Source organism: Mirounga leonina, unplaced genomic scaffold, assembly GCF_011800145.1.
Source record: "Mirounga leonina isolate KUSES-001 unplaced genomic scaffold, KU_Mleo_1.0 Mir_170, whole genome shotgun sequence".
Lineage (NCBI taxonomy): Eukaryota > Metazoa > Chordata > Mammalia > Carnivora > Phocidae > Mirounga > Mirounga leonina.
Window position 1 is genome coordinate 5,309,522 of NW_023270433.1, and position 13,114 is coordinate 5,322,635.

The 13,114-nt window shown below is 60.0% G+C and overlaps 1 protein-coding gene across 1 annotated transcript in view; it reads left to right on the top strand.

The window, feature by feature from the left end:
- Positions 1-11,911, top strand: part of FIBCD1 (fibrinogen C domain containing 1) — a 30,729-nt gene extending 18,818 nt beyond the window's left edge. Inside the window, exons 5-7 of the mRNA XM_035016650.1 lie at positions 6,231-6,327; positions 10,925-11,104; positions 11,652-11,911. Coding sequence (XP_034872541.1) covers positions 6,231-6,327; positions 10,925-11,104; positions 11,652-11,911 — 537 coding nt within the window. The remainder of the gene's footprint in view (positions 1-6,230; positions 6,328-10,924; positions 11,105-11,651) is intronic.
- The last annotated feature ends 1,203 nt before the right edge of the window (positions 11,912-13,114 follow it).

Below are 13,114 nucleotides of genomic sequence, written 5' to 3' on the forward strand. Positions count from 1 at the left end.
TTGGGTGATGACACTTCACCTCACTGAGCCTCACTTTTTCACCTGCTCAGTGAGGCTGATAGAGCACCGTCCACGTGGCGAGAGAGTCAGAATCCTTCGCAGGCTCTTCCCTGGTGAGCGGGGAGCAGGGGGAGCAGGGGTCTACGCTGAGCCTTGGGGAATCCCTGCGAACAGAGGAACCTGGCTCCCTCCTGCAGGATCTTACAGTCAAGCAGTGTGTTTAAAGGGAAGACTCGTCAAAACAGAGGCCAGATTTCCTCATCGGGAAGGTGATGCGTGGGACCAGGCTGGCCGTTTCCAGCTCACCTCCCCGCCGGCCGTGTGAGACTGGGAGGTCGCATCCCCTCTTGGGGTGCTCCCCTTCCTCGCCCAACCACCAGTGTGGCCCTTGTATCTTGTGTGGCCGCCTTGCTGGGGCCTGGTGTGGGTTTTGGGTGGTCAGAAGGAGGGTCCAGCTCGGCATCAACAGATGCCCCCCGCCCAACTTCCCTACCTCTCTGCCCTGCGGCACAGCCTTGTCCCCATCGGCATCTGCCCTTAGCGTTGCTGCCACCAGGCCTGATTGCCAACCCCTTCCCTCGCCTTTGCATAATTACCGCCGGGGTCACCAGAATCAGGTCCAGTTCAGCATCTCCTGCCGCAGGACCCCGCAGGAGGATCGATTCTGCTCGGCGCCCCCACTGGGACTCACGGCGCAGCCGCCTGCTCCCAGCACCACGAGCTGAGTGGCCCAAACCCCGTTCTGCACGGTGGCCACACTCTGCCAGGCGTTTTACTGTTGTGCGAGGTCAGCGGCTCAGATATGCTGCTAATTGGCTTTGCTGTGAGAGAAACCGTCCCCTCCCCACCTGAGCTCCCCAGGAAGGGAGGAAAATCCTTCCCTCACTTGCAAAACATCAAAGGAGCCACCACCAAGTGGAGCCCAGCCTGGCAGCGGGATCCGGCTCAGGGAGAGATGAAAAGCCAGGGAGGCTGGACCGCAGGGTTGTGGGAGCCTCCTCCGTCCGTGGGCTGAGGCTTCAGCCGGTCCTTGTTGAAGACAGAGGCGGTGGTGGCAGGGGGACTTGCCATGACATCAGTGGGCCACGGTGTCCCCGAGCCATAGCCCGGCTCGGCACCGGCTCCCCACTGCCCTGGGGAGTCCTTAGGGCTGCACACCCTAATACATGAGCAAGGTGACCGGCCCCGCATCCCCTTGAGCGATCCGCTCGGAGAAAGCTGGCCTCCATCCAGAGCAGTTGGATTTTGTAAACTTTTAACGTAGAACGGGGTAGCACACGCGGACGCTCAGCCCGGTAGCTCAGCGTTTGATAAATGGCAGCTCTGAGCAGCGTTTGCCAGGAGCCGGCCGGCACCGACTGCCAAGCCTGGGAAGCATGGCGGGGCTCCAAGCCTGGGGGTACCATTTCCAGTCAAAAACAAGGAGGAGGCCCGCTTCCTTCTGGGCTTGGCAGCTGGTTCTGAGGGAGAGGGAGGGGACGTTGGTTAGACCTACTGTGTGCGCCCCGTTTACGCTTTTACTTCATTGCGCGTTTTCCCTGCAACCCTGCAGGGGTGACAAAGGAACTGCTGCTGGCGCCTCTTTACAGAGAGGGAAACTGAGGCTTGGAAAGGGTCCGTGACTCATCCGAGGTCACGCGGCCTGTGAGAGGCGGAGCCGAGATTCGAACTCCGGGCCTTCTGTACCTGTGCTCTTGCCAGCGAGCCCGGAGAGCACCCCAGGGGCACGGCCCAGAGGTGTCCAGAAAGGATTCAAGGAGCCGCAGCCTCCACAGTAGCCTCTGAAGGGCTACTTTGCACATCCAGGTTCTTTGTTCCTTAGAAACAAAAATCCGCCTGGGCCACAGCGCCCCCTCGCGCCCCTCCCGGAATCGCCTGCCCAGGAGGTGTGGGCGGCTCGTGGGCCCTGGAGCTGCACAACCAAGATCCTGCCTGCAAATGGTTTCTGCCTCAGCTTCATCAGAGTCGAGGGAAGGTCCCAGCTGCTGCCTCCTGGGGACCCTTCAAAAGTGGCAGAGACACTCCCTCCCCATCTCATAGGGTTTGGACCCACCCAGCCCCCACCTCTTGGCTTCTCTGACCACCTGCCAAGACCCTGCTCAATGTGCAGTTCAGCAGAGCGTCTCCTACTCCAGGCAGCCCTCCTGGAGCCCACCCTAGCAGATGGCTCAACCTCCTCTGAGCTCCCGCAAATGTACCCACAAGTGTCACCATTACGGACTAATGTGTATCAACCAGCGCCTGTTCCTGTTACCAAATCTTTGTGGGTAGGAGCTGCATGACCTCCATTTTACAGATGAGGAAACAGGTGTAGGGATGGAAGGAGCTTGCCAGGTTAGGAGCTGCCCGGCCCCACGACTGCACACAAGCGCCTGGAGCAGCAAGCTTTCCATTTGGCAGAAGAGAGAAGCCCAGACTTCGGTGGACGCCCAGCCTATCAGCTGGAGCCCCAGTGGAACTTGGTCCCCTGGATGCCAGCCGAGGGCACTTCTTGAGGCTGTGGCCCAGCTCGGCCGTGCTGAGGGCCGGGTAGCCTCACGGGCCTAGGGGAGCAGTGTACGCCCCCTCAGCCTTGGGGTGCCCCCACTCTGCAGAGGTCGCCCCACCTGGCCACCTTAGCCGGCTCACCTGCCAAATGGGAGCACAAAGCCCTCTGTGCTGGGGAGACCACAGAGCCAGGCTCAGGCGCCAAGGATAAGCACGATGGCAGACAAGGAGCCAGTCGGACAGGGCCCCTCCGAGGAAGGGGTCCCGGCAGAGATGGGACCCTGTGGAGCACAAGGCAGGCCCCTGGAGCCCAGCTGACAAACACAGGACCCTCGGCCCCTCCGCTGCCCCCCCCCCTCCGCTTACCACCGCCCCAAATGCAGCCGCTCCTTCCTTAGGAACCGCCCGGCACCATCTGCAGGACCATGTGGGCCCATCCCTCCCTTGGCAGAGCCCCCAAGCAGTACTTGGAAGACACGCCGGGCGGCCGGCACTGGCTCTTGAGAATCTGCATCCAGAAAACATGCTCTGTCTGTCTTCCTACGTGCCACCTGCTCGAGAGGGCGGCCGGCGCCTCGCCTTCTGCATCGGTCACTTTGCCGCTGGAGCCCAAGGGAGCCGCCCCAGGAGTCGGACCAATGAAGATTTAGCCTCAAAAGGAATCCTTTTGTTTCCCTACCATTTTCCACCCTTTTTTTTTTCTTTTTGGCCTAAGTGGGGATTCATGTTCTGTTGGGACAGATGGCCGGGAAGTGGGTACATCCATCCTTTGCTCACTCCCTCTTCGCGTCTTCCCGTCTGGCTGATCCCTGCTCTGTAATTGAAGGCCTTCTGCTTGGTGACATCCAGCCAGCCAGCGTCCCTGAAGTCCAGCTGCAGCTCAGCCTGGGCCTCTGAGTCAGAGAAAGCAAACTCCTGGGAACCTTGGAGAACCGGCAGCCGGTCTGTGGCCTCGAGGGCGCTTGGGACTTGCTGGCCATGTCAAGCAGTGATTGGCTTGAGGGCGAGGCCAGGGTACCGAGTCTGAGATCCTGGCCAGGGCCGGGCTCACTCCATCACTCAGCCCAGGAATCAGGACAGCCCATGGAAAGGCCGGCAACGTCCAGAGCAGTGTGTCTCAAAGGGCAAGGATCGTGGCAGGAAGTTTTGGTTTCCGATATGAACACTCGTGAGTGTGTGTCTCATGATGCCACCCGCCTTTCCCGGGGTCATGGTCAGCGAGTCTAAATGTCACTTGTGCAAAGCATTGTCACGGATGTGTCTGGGCCGTTCACGGGGTGGATCACGGTTCATGAGCCCCAGGTGAGTGCGCTCACGTGGGCACCCAGTTGCGGGGGCTTCTGAGCTGGTACAGACTCAAGCTCTGTCATCGGGAATGTCAGCCACAGCCGGGTGCTTGCAGCGTACTTTGCCCGGGTGGACAGAGAGGCAGGGAGGCCCCGGCGGGCCCCGAGCACGCGCGCTCACCCACCGATCGTGCATCCAGGCCGAGCCCCAGCCGGGCCCCTGCCTGTGGGTGGCAGGGGGAGAGAGGGACTGAGAACGGGGTTTGAAGGTCCGCGGTCGGCATAAGAGTTCTGGCAGGAGGACAGGGAGGCACGTCCTGGGTCTGGTGAGTGGCAAATAAGAGTGACGTGGAGGGTAGGACATTGGCCTGCGGGTGTCCAGCCCGGCCTTCGGCTGAGGGCGTGAGGGGTGGGTCAGACCGTCCACTCCGTGCTCACTGTCCCCTGGCTTCTGGCCAGTGTCGGAGCTTCTGTCTACCGTAAGGACGAGGGGGGCGGAGAACTGGGTTGGGGTAAGGATTCGGTGAATAAGAACGTGCTCAGTGAGAGGGACCCAGCCCCAGCATCTGCCGTGGCTGGCTGTCAACACCAGCCCACCTTGGGCACTCTGCCCGTCCGTCTCAGTTTCCAGGGCTTATGCCCTGCCCGCGCCCGGAAGCCCAGCAGACCCCCAGTCTACTTCGTAACAGTAGTGACAGGCAAAATAACTATGGTGGTGTTAACAGGACCAATGCTCTGCCATGTATCCCTCCCTGGGGTCCTGGGAGGCAGGTCTGGCTTATCAGTGGGTGAGGACATACGAGGCCCAGAGGGGAGGGGTGATGTCCCCAGGCCACACGGCCACACTTGTGGTCAGGACCCTGCCCTTCCTCTAGGCCCACTCTGAATTCCCTGCCAGAAGCCGGCCGTGCTGGGCATACCCACTCTCCCCACGTCTTAGATCAGTCCTGCTTCCCATCTGGGTGGGGGTCCCCTGTGTCCCTCTGCCCTAAGGGAGATGCTCCGTGGAACATCTGAATGGATGAAGGAGGCATGGGGTGTGACCCCTGCATACAGACGAGGAAGCTGAGGCTCAGAGAGGTAGAGCAATGGCCAGCCTGTAAGTGGCAGGGCCCAGGTCCTCACCATGGCTCCCCACCCGGCCCCCGACTCTCTCCCCCTCCGGCAGAAACAGGCTCCCGCTGCCCGCTGCCTTCTCGAGACTTCTCCCGGGAGCGTCTGAGCTTCTGCCAGGATTAAGCCTTTCAAAGGGCACGTGCTCGGGGTCCCAATCCAGCTGTCAATACCGCGGCCCAGCGCCTCTCAGATCTCTCCGAGCCTGATCGAAGTCCCTTCCCCAGCCAGTCCCTTCTGAGCACTTGCACCTGTCAGGGCCCCGCCAGGTCTGCGATGGTGGGGCACGAAGAAAGAGGTGTCATCCCCTTGCCACTCCCTCACATCAGAGCTGCCCAGAGGCTGTGACTGACAGGTCCCCGGGGACGCATGCTGCGGAGCAGGCGGCCAAGCTCACGGCCAAGCTCACGGTGGATGATGCGCCCGGGCTGAAATCAGGCTGCTTAGTAATGAAACTGGCGGCTCCCGGCGCCGCAGCCAAACTCCACCGCCTCGTCCACGGGCACAGATGGGGGGGGGGGGGGGGGGGGCGCGGGCGCTGCCTCGGCAAATGAGCAAGCAAAAGGCTTGTTACACAGAAAGAGTTGGAAGGGGGGGGCGGCCAGGAACAGGATTGTCAGAGGATCCTGTGAACACTCAAGGCAGCTCTGGCCTGGGCCAGCGTGGTACTTATTTCAAAGCAATTTAACTGATGGGATTCCTGACTCCCAACTCAAGAATGTCATTAAAATGAGTTACAGAGGCAGCAGGGCTGCTCCTCGGTACCCGAGTCACACCCCTGCGGGCTGTGGACTCCTGCCGCCTGCCCCCCGGAGAAGTGGCCAGGCTCTGGTTCCCCAAGGCCCCGCTGATCCCCCCGCCGCCGGGGCCTCTTCTGCTGGGGAGGGTGCATGTGACGCCGGCAGAATCCTTTTGAGAGACGGAGCTCCCGAGGCTGTGTCCTCGGTTCTTCAAAACTCGAGAATGGGTTTTTGCTCAGTTTTGTTTTGACCTGTGAAAAGAAATTAGGGCCCTTGCCCACCCCTCTTATTTGACCCGTGGGGAAACTGAGGTCCAAGCCGGGATGGGACCAGTCCAGGGTCCCACAGCAGGGTGGCAGAGGTGGGCCTGGAAGCATGTTTTCTCCAGCCTCGTCCACCATGATTTCTTCCCGGGGGGACGTTTTGGGGGCCTGGGGGCATTCAGTCCGTCCTGCCTGGGCCCCCATGAAGCCCTTGAGTCCCTGCTCTGCTCCAGGCCCCTGATGTCCCCGAGCGGGCGGCTGAAGGGAGTGAGTGGGGCAGGGGACGCACGTCGGGGCTGGGGGTCCTGGGGCGGTTGGCGCCAGCTCTCCATCCTTTGCAGGTGTTTCAGCGCCGGGAGGACGGCTCCGTGAACTTCTTCCGAGGCTGGGAGGCGTACCGGGACGGCTTCGGCAAGCTCACGGGGGAGCACTGGCTAGGTGAGAGCCATGACGCCTGCCTGGTGCAGGCTCCTCTGTCTCCGTCGCCCCAGCCCGAGGGAATGCGCCCTCCCCGCCTGGGGGGTCAGGCCCTCCGGGGCTGCAGGGACAGGTGATTGGTGCGTTCAGCGGGAATGAGGTCAAGGAGCTGGAAGCCAAAGGAAGTGCGGACAGTGTGAGTGGGTCCCTTAGAGGTGTGTGCTTTTCCCCGTTGGGACGCCCTGGGACCTGGTCGCCATCCTGGATCCAGTGAGTAGGGGGCGGGGACAGGGCTCAGTTTCAGGTACAGGGAGGGTCAGAGCAGCCCCCAAACTGCCCTGCCCTCAGGGGTCAGCAAATGCCCGGGGTGGGCTTGGGGCGCCAAGGGCATAACTCCCAAAGGAGAGGCCGTGGTTCCTGAGGTCCCTGAGGTCTCACAGCTGGCATGCGCTCAGAAAGCTTGTATTCACGTTGCCCTTATTTACTTACTATTTATCTTTAGATCCCCTCGGTGTTTTAAAATTTGAATATCTTACATAATTTCATCCTGAAGCATAACGTCCATAAAAATCACAGGTCTGAGGTCCTAGATATATTTGGGAGGTAGTTGGGACTTGAGGTGAGGTTTGGGGTTTTTTTTTTTTTTATATGTCTGTGGGAGTCACCGTTTTAAAGTGCATGATTCACGGGGTTTTAGGATATTCACAGAGTTGTGTAACCCTCGCCCCTACCTAATTCCATGACATCTTCTCCACCCCCCAAAATAAGCCCTGTGCCCCCGTTAGCAGTCACCCCCATTTATATATATATATTTTTTTTTAAAGATTTTATTTATTTATTTGAGAGAGAGAGAATGAGAGGGAGCACATGAGAGGGGGGAAGGTCAGAGGGAGAAGCAGACTCCCCGCCGAGCAGGGAGCCCGATGCGGGACTCGATCCCGGGACTCCAGGATCATGACCTGAGCCGAAGGCAGTCGCTTTAACCAACTGAGCCACCCAGGCGCCCCCCATTTATATTTTTAACACATATTAAAATTGGGGCACCTGGCTGGCTCAGTCAGAGGAGCGTGGGACTCTTGATCTCGGGGTCGTGAGTTCGAGCCCCACGTCGGATGTAGAGATTACTTAAATAAATACACTTAAATAAAATAAAATAAAATAAAACATAACACACAGCATGGGACTGACATGCCATGTTAATAGCCGCATGCACCCCACAGCACATGGGCCCCACTTTGGCTTGCCTGGGCCTGGGTATATGGGAACGGCCAAGTGAGAGGAGGTGAGAACAAATGTGGCTGGTGGAGGGCTGGGCTCCAGGTAGGGGTCAGTATGGTCCCAGGCCTGCCTGTAGGAGTTTCAGGGGAACTTCTGGGGGAAAGATGGGGTCAGTCCCAGAGGTGGGACCGGGTCTGTGCCCTGTGCAGAGGCACCTGGGTGGTGATCTACAGTGTCACTGCCTAATGTCTGTCTCCCCGACCCTGGGACCCATGAGGGCAGGACCCTCTCTGTCCTGGCCTCCGCTGTATCCTGTTACTGGGCAGATACTGGCTGCAGAACTTTATAACCCCAAGTCTCTATTACTGTGCCCCTCCTCTGTGCCCAGCCCATTTTATAGACCTCGGCCCTGACACCTCAAACCCACCCTAAGAGCGTGGGTGGCCCTGCCATTGTCCTCCCCTTTTATGGGTGAGGAAACGGAGGCTCAGAATGAGTGGGGTGTGTGTGTGTGTGTGTGTGTGTGTGTTGGGATGGAGGAAGCCCGGGCAGGATTCACAAGCTTTAAACTACACCCTGAACTGAGTGAGTGAGAGCAGGGGCAGGGGAGGGGCCGGGGGAAAGGAGCTTCTAGGTGGGAAGACCCTTCCCCCGCCCCCCACCTGGGTGGGTGTGTCAAGATAGGGAGAGGCTGGCCAGGTGGGGGCCCTGTTTCCGCATCACCACTCACCACCCTGTTGGAGCGGTGTTGGTGACTCCGCCACTCACCGAATCTTAATTGAAATCTATCAGCAGCCACGGAAGGTGCGGGAGGAAGCATTTAAGCGGGGCCTTGATTAGCTCCTGGCAGACAGGGAGCCCTGAGGAGAATGTCAACTCAGCCCTCCGCTCCCCTGGCCGTTCCCTCCCTCTGCTTTTCCACACTCCCCTGTCACCTTCTCATCCAGTGTTTTGTCTTTTCCTATTGAGTTTTGGGAGCTCTTTATATATTAAGGTTATTGATTCTTTGTCAGATGCACACGATATGTATTTACTCCCAGTCATTTATCTTTCAGCCTCTTTTTTTTTTTTTTTGTAAAATTTTTGCTTATTTCCTAGACATTTAAAACTTTTATGTAGCCAATTCTTGCCAGTCTTTTCCTTTATATCCTCTGGGTTTTAGGCCCTGCTTTTCCCTCCCAGTTTTATAAAGACTCCTTTTTTTTTTTTTTTTTTAATGTTTTTGAGTGTTTGTCTTAGGTTCAGCTCTTTAATCCATCTGGGATTGATGGTATGAGATTTGGGGGTTTAAATAGTTTTCCTCTCCATTTTAACCCACCAGCTCCCTCTTCCTCCAACTCTGATGGTGATGGGGTCTGATCTCAGCTCACCATCCAGGGGCCCAGCGAAGTGGGGGGTTGGAGAGACATAGGAAGTGAAGAGAGAGGGAGAGCGAGGGAGGGAGGTGGCGGCCTTCATGGGAAGAAGGGTGAAGATGGCGGAGGACCCCCAGCGCCCCCACCCTGCCCCTCCTCCAGGGCACCCTGCCAGGGGCCCCTCGTGGGCATGGGGATGGCGCATCAGGAGCGGAGCACGGCTTCGCCCAGAGAAATGGCATGCTTAGGGTGGGCCCCTGGGCACCAGCAACCACTCAGTGGGGGAAAGGAATCTGGAGTCTTCCAGCATCCCTGCTGGGCTGGTGTCCCTCTTGCCCTATCCCTGGATCGGATTATTTGTCCTGGACAAGAACTGAGTAAGGGCAAGGAGTCCGGGCAGGTCTGCCTGGGTTCCAATCCCAGCTCTGCCCTCCCTCAGCCATGTGACCTGGGCCCGTCCCTTAACGTCCCTGTGCCTCAGCCTCACCCATCAAACAGCGATAACAGAGCCCCTGCCTCTTTGATCACGACAGCAGCTGCAAACACGTGGATAATGTGTGCAGTGGGCCAGGCCCTGTTCTAAGAGCTGTACAGGGATTCTTTAATTAAATTGGACTCATTCAAATTCCACTGGATTCATTAAGCCACGTGAAGTGCTCGGAACAGTGCCTGGCATTTGTGAGCGCCATCCGGCTGGTGGGCAGTGGTCATCGTTGTCCACCGCCTGCCCTTTACAGCGTGTGAAGCCCTCGTGGCCCCTCCCCTCCGCCCCAGGAGGCCCGCGGCGCAGGTGTGCAAGCTGGGGTGCGAGCAGGGGCCCCCGGAGGGGGAGCTCAGGGAGGAGCACAGAAAGGCTGGGACACCAGCCCAGCAGGGATGCTGGAAGATTCCAGATTCTTTTCCCCCACTCTCAAAGCCTGGTCCAGGGCGGGTCTTGGGAGAGTAGGACGGGGCGGGGGGAGCTGCAGGGAGAGGCTGGGCGGGGTCCACGCGGCACTGCTGTTACTTGGCTCATAGGGGCTTCCCCTTGGTGCTGCACCTGGACTCGGGCCCGGGCTTCCCTCTGGCCTGGGTGGGGAAGGGGCCGCACGGTCTTCTCACCCCCTTTGCTTATACTACACCCTGACCCTCCTGCGGGGCGTCTGGAGCTCAGGAGGGAGAGGCTGATGAAATGTCACTCGATGTTGATAACTTGTAATTTTAATTAAACGCCCTCTTAATCAAGAGGTAATCAAACTGGCAGGGAAGCACCTTGAGTTGTGAGTGTGTGAGAGAGAGAGGGAGGGAGGGAGGGCGAGGGACGATGGGGCGTGGGGGCCAGACCCCGGAGACAGCAGGAGACTCAGAGCCCACCTTCTGCTGCTCAGCCACCGTGCCTGCATTTATTGAGCGCCTACTGTGTACCGGGCCGCACTCAGATGCTGGGATTTAGTCGTGAGGTTCCACACTGGGTGGAGGCAGATAAGGAAATAGGCAGCGGGGACACAGAATGAGAAACACCGAGGGGGGTAGCCCCGGGGTGGGCAGAGGTCCTCATCCAGGACAGGAGGCCAGGCAGCCTTCCTGAGGTGAGACCTGAACATGAACAGAACCTAACCTGGAGGAGTAGGGAAAAGTATCCCAGGCAGAGGGAACAGCATGTGCGAAGACTCGGAGGCCAGGGTCAGGGAAGTGTGTACAAGTACCAGATCCCTTCCGGCTGGAGCCCAGAGTGAAAGCCAGGATGAGGGACGCGGTCACCCCCAACCCAGATTTTCCAGGTTCCTTCTGACTCCTGGAGTCTTTCTACTAACCTTCCGCTCAAACATTTGGAACGCATAACCTGACTTAAAGCGAACAGAGAAAACCAAACACAAGAAACCGTCAGTCCTGTTTCCTGCCAAATGCAGGCTGGCAGGAGGAGGGACGCGGCCCAGGCCTGACCGCACAAACCTTCCTGTCGCCAACCACGTGAGCTTGGCTCTCGGGTCTCCTCAGGTCCCTCTTGTGGGGGTCACCTCGTGAGCCCCCCCCGCCAGCTTCGGCCATTCTCTCCTCCACTCCAGGGCTCAGGAGGATCCACGCCCTGACCACGCAGGCCACCTATGAGCTCCACGTGGACCTGGAGGACTTTGACAACGGCACAGCCTATGCCCGCTATGGGAGCTTCGGCGTGGGCTTGTTCTCCGTGGACCCCGAGGAAGACGGGTACCCGCTCACCGTGGCCGACTACTCGGGCACGGCAGGTAGGACCCCGGGCCGCCGCAGGGAAAAGGAAGGGCGAGGTGGGGGTGGCCGCCCACCAGTCTCCCCACCCAGGAAGACAGAGGAACTCCAGGTCTGGTACTTCTGGCCTCCACCTTCAAGTCCCACCTGGTCCTCATCCCAGCAGCATGGAAACAGCAGGACCCGAACTGTTCACCCATTCTGCAGATGAGCAAAGTGAGCCCCGAGCCAGGAAGCGGGACAGCTGGGGTTTGGGTTCCGCTGGACCCCTAAAGTGTGGTGGCCGCAGTCCTCCGGGCTGGGTTGCTCTTCTTAGGTGGAGGCAGGGCCAGGAAAGGGAGTGTATGAAAGAGGTGGGAGGAGGGACAGAGACCACCGGGACCCCGGGACAGCCCGGGGACCCCCAAGGTGGCCCCGTGGCGGCATGCGAGCTGCACAGACACCGTGGGTGTGTCGGAGCAGATGTGCGAGCGCCATGTGTGTACGGGGGGGGCGCTGTATCCGGGTGTGCACGCGTGTCCGGGGAGTCCCCATGGCACGCACCTGCGTGTACACACATCTGTGCAGGGGACTCCCTCCTGAAGCACAGCGGGATGAGGTTCACCACCAAGGACCGCGACAGCGACCACTCGGAGAACAACTGCGCCGCCTTCTACCGCGGCGCCTGGTGGTACCGCAACTGCCACACGTCCAACCTCAACGGGCAGTACCTGCGCGGAGCGCACGCGTCCTACGCCGACGGCATCGAATGGTCCTCCTGGACGGGCTGGCAGTACTCGCTCAAGTTCTCGGAGATGAAGATCCGGCCGGTCCGTGAGGACCGCTAGATGGGCGCGCTGTCCGCCCACCCCCCACCCCATCACCTCCCCCATCCCCGGCCCGACCCCACCCTGCATCTCCTCTGACCTGCTCTCGCGTTGGGGTGGGCTGCACATCCCCTTCGTGCTGTCCCCACGCCCCAGTTTACCTCTGCTGATGTGGGGCAGGGCACACTGGACAACCCCAAATTCTACCTGCCCGGACTTTGGCTCCTGGGCTAAGTGTCTTGACTTCCCTTGGCCGGCACCCCGGCGGCCCCTCTACTTTGCCAGTCCAAACACCTGGTGCTTGGGGGGCACAGAGTAGGGGCAGGCGGCACTCCTGCAGCCCTTTTAGCAGACAGAGGGACTGTTTGGATCTTTCTGAGTCGGGCCTGAGGCCAGCCTCCCCTGGCCCTCCTGGCCCCCCTCCTTCACTTCCATGGTGCCTGGGGATCCTACCTCTCCCCTAAGGACCGTTGGGGGGGGGTGCAGAGGACTGCCTGCGGCCTGGGCTGGACAGCCATATCCCCCATTCCCACAGGCCAGGCTGGGGCGCAGCTGTCTGTGGGGACTCCCAGCCCAGGGTGGCCAGGGCCAGTTCCCTGGAGCTCCCCCCGACCCCCATCCACCCCGTGTTCCTGCAGGCCTGGGAGGTCGTCAGCCCCTTTGGCCGCTGTGCCCAGCATCCCGCCTTCCTGGGGCAGCTGGAGCCCCACCATACCCTGTCCTCTTTATGTGGGAGGCTGGGGCAGGTCCTGCTCCCTCCGGGCCTGGTCAGTGAGGACCCCTGTATTTTCTGGGCTGCCATGGGGCTTGAACCACCATCCCCACATTCCTCAATTCCCAGGAACTCCAGGGCCTTAGGGCCTCCTGGCATCAGGCCTGCAGGGTGGAGGCTGGACCGGGAGGGGTCCCGGGGCTATTTCCCTGGTCAGCTCAGACTGCTGTCTCAGTGGGGAGGCCGCCCCCTGCTGGTGAATGTGGGTGCTGCCACCTCGGGTCAGGGGGAAAGGAGGGGCTCACTGAGCAAATGGGGGGACTGAGGCACCACCAGACACTGGAAACAATCTGTCATCGAATCCTCCCCGTGCCCGACGTCTTATCATTCTACCCCCCAACCAGAACTGCAGGTTCCCGAGGTCAGCAGCCAAGAAAAGCGGCCCTAACCCCTCTGGTGGATAGTGCTGGGACCCTGACGCCCTTGCCGTCAGAACCAAGCACGGGGCTGTT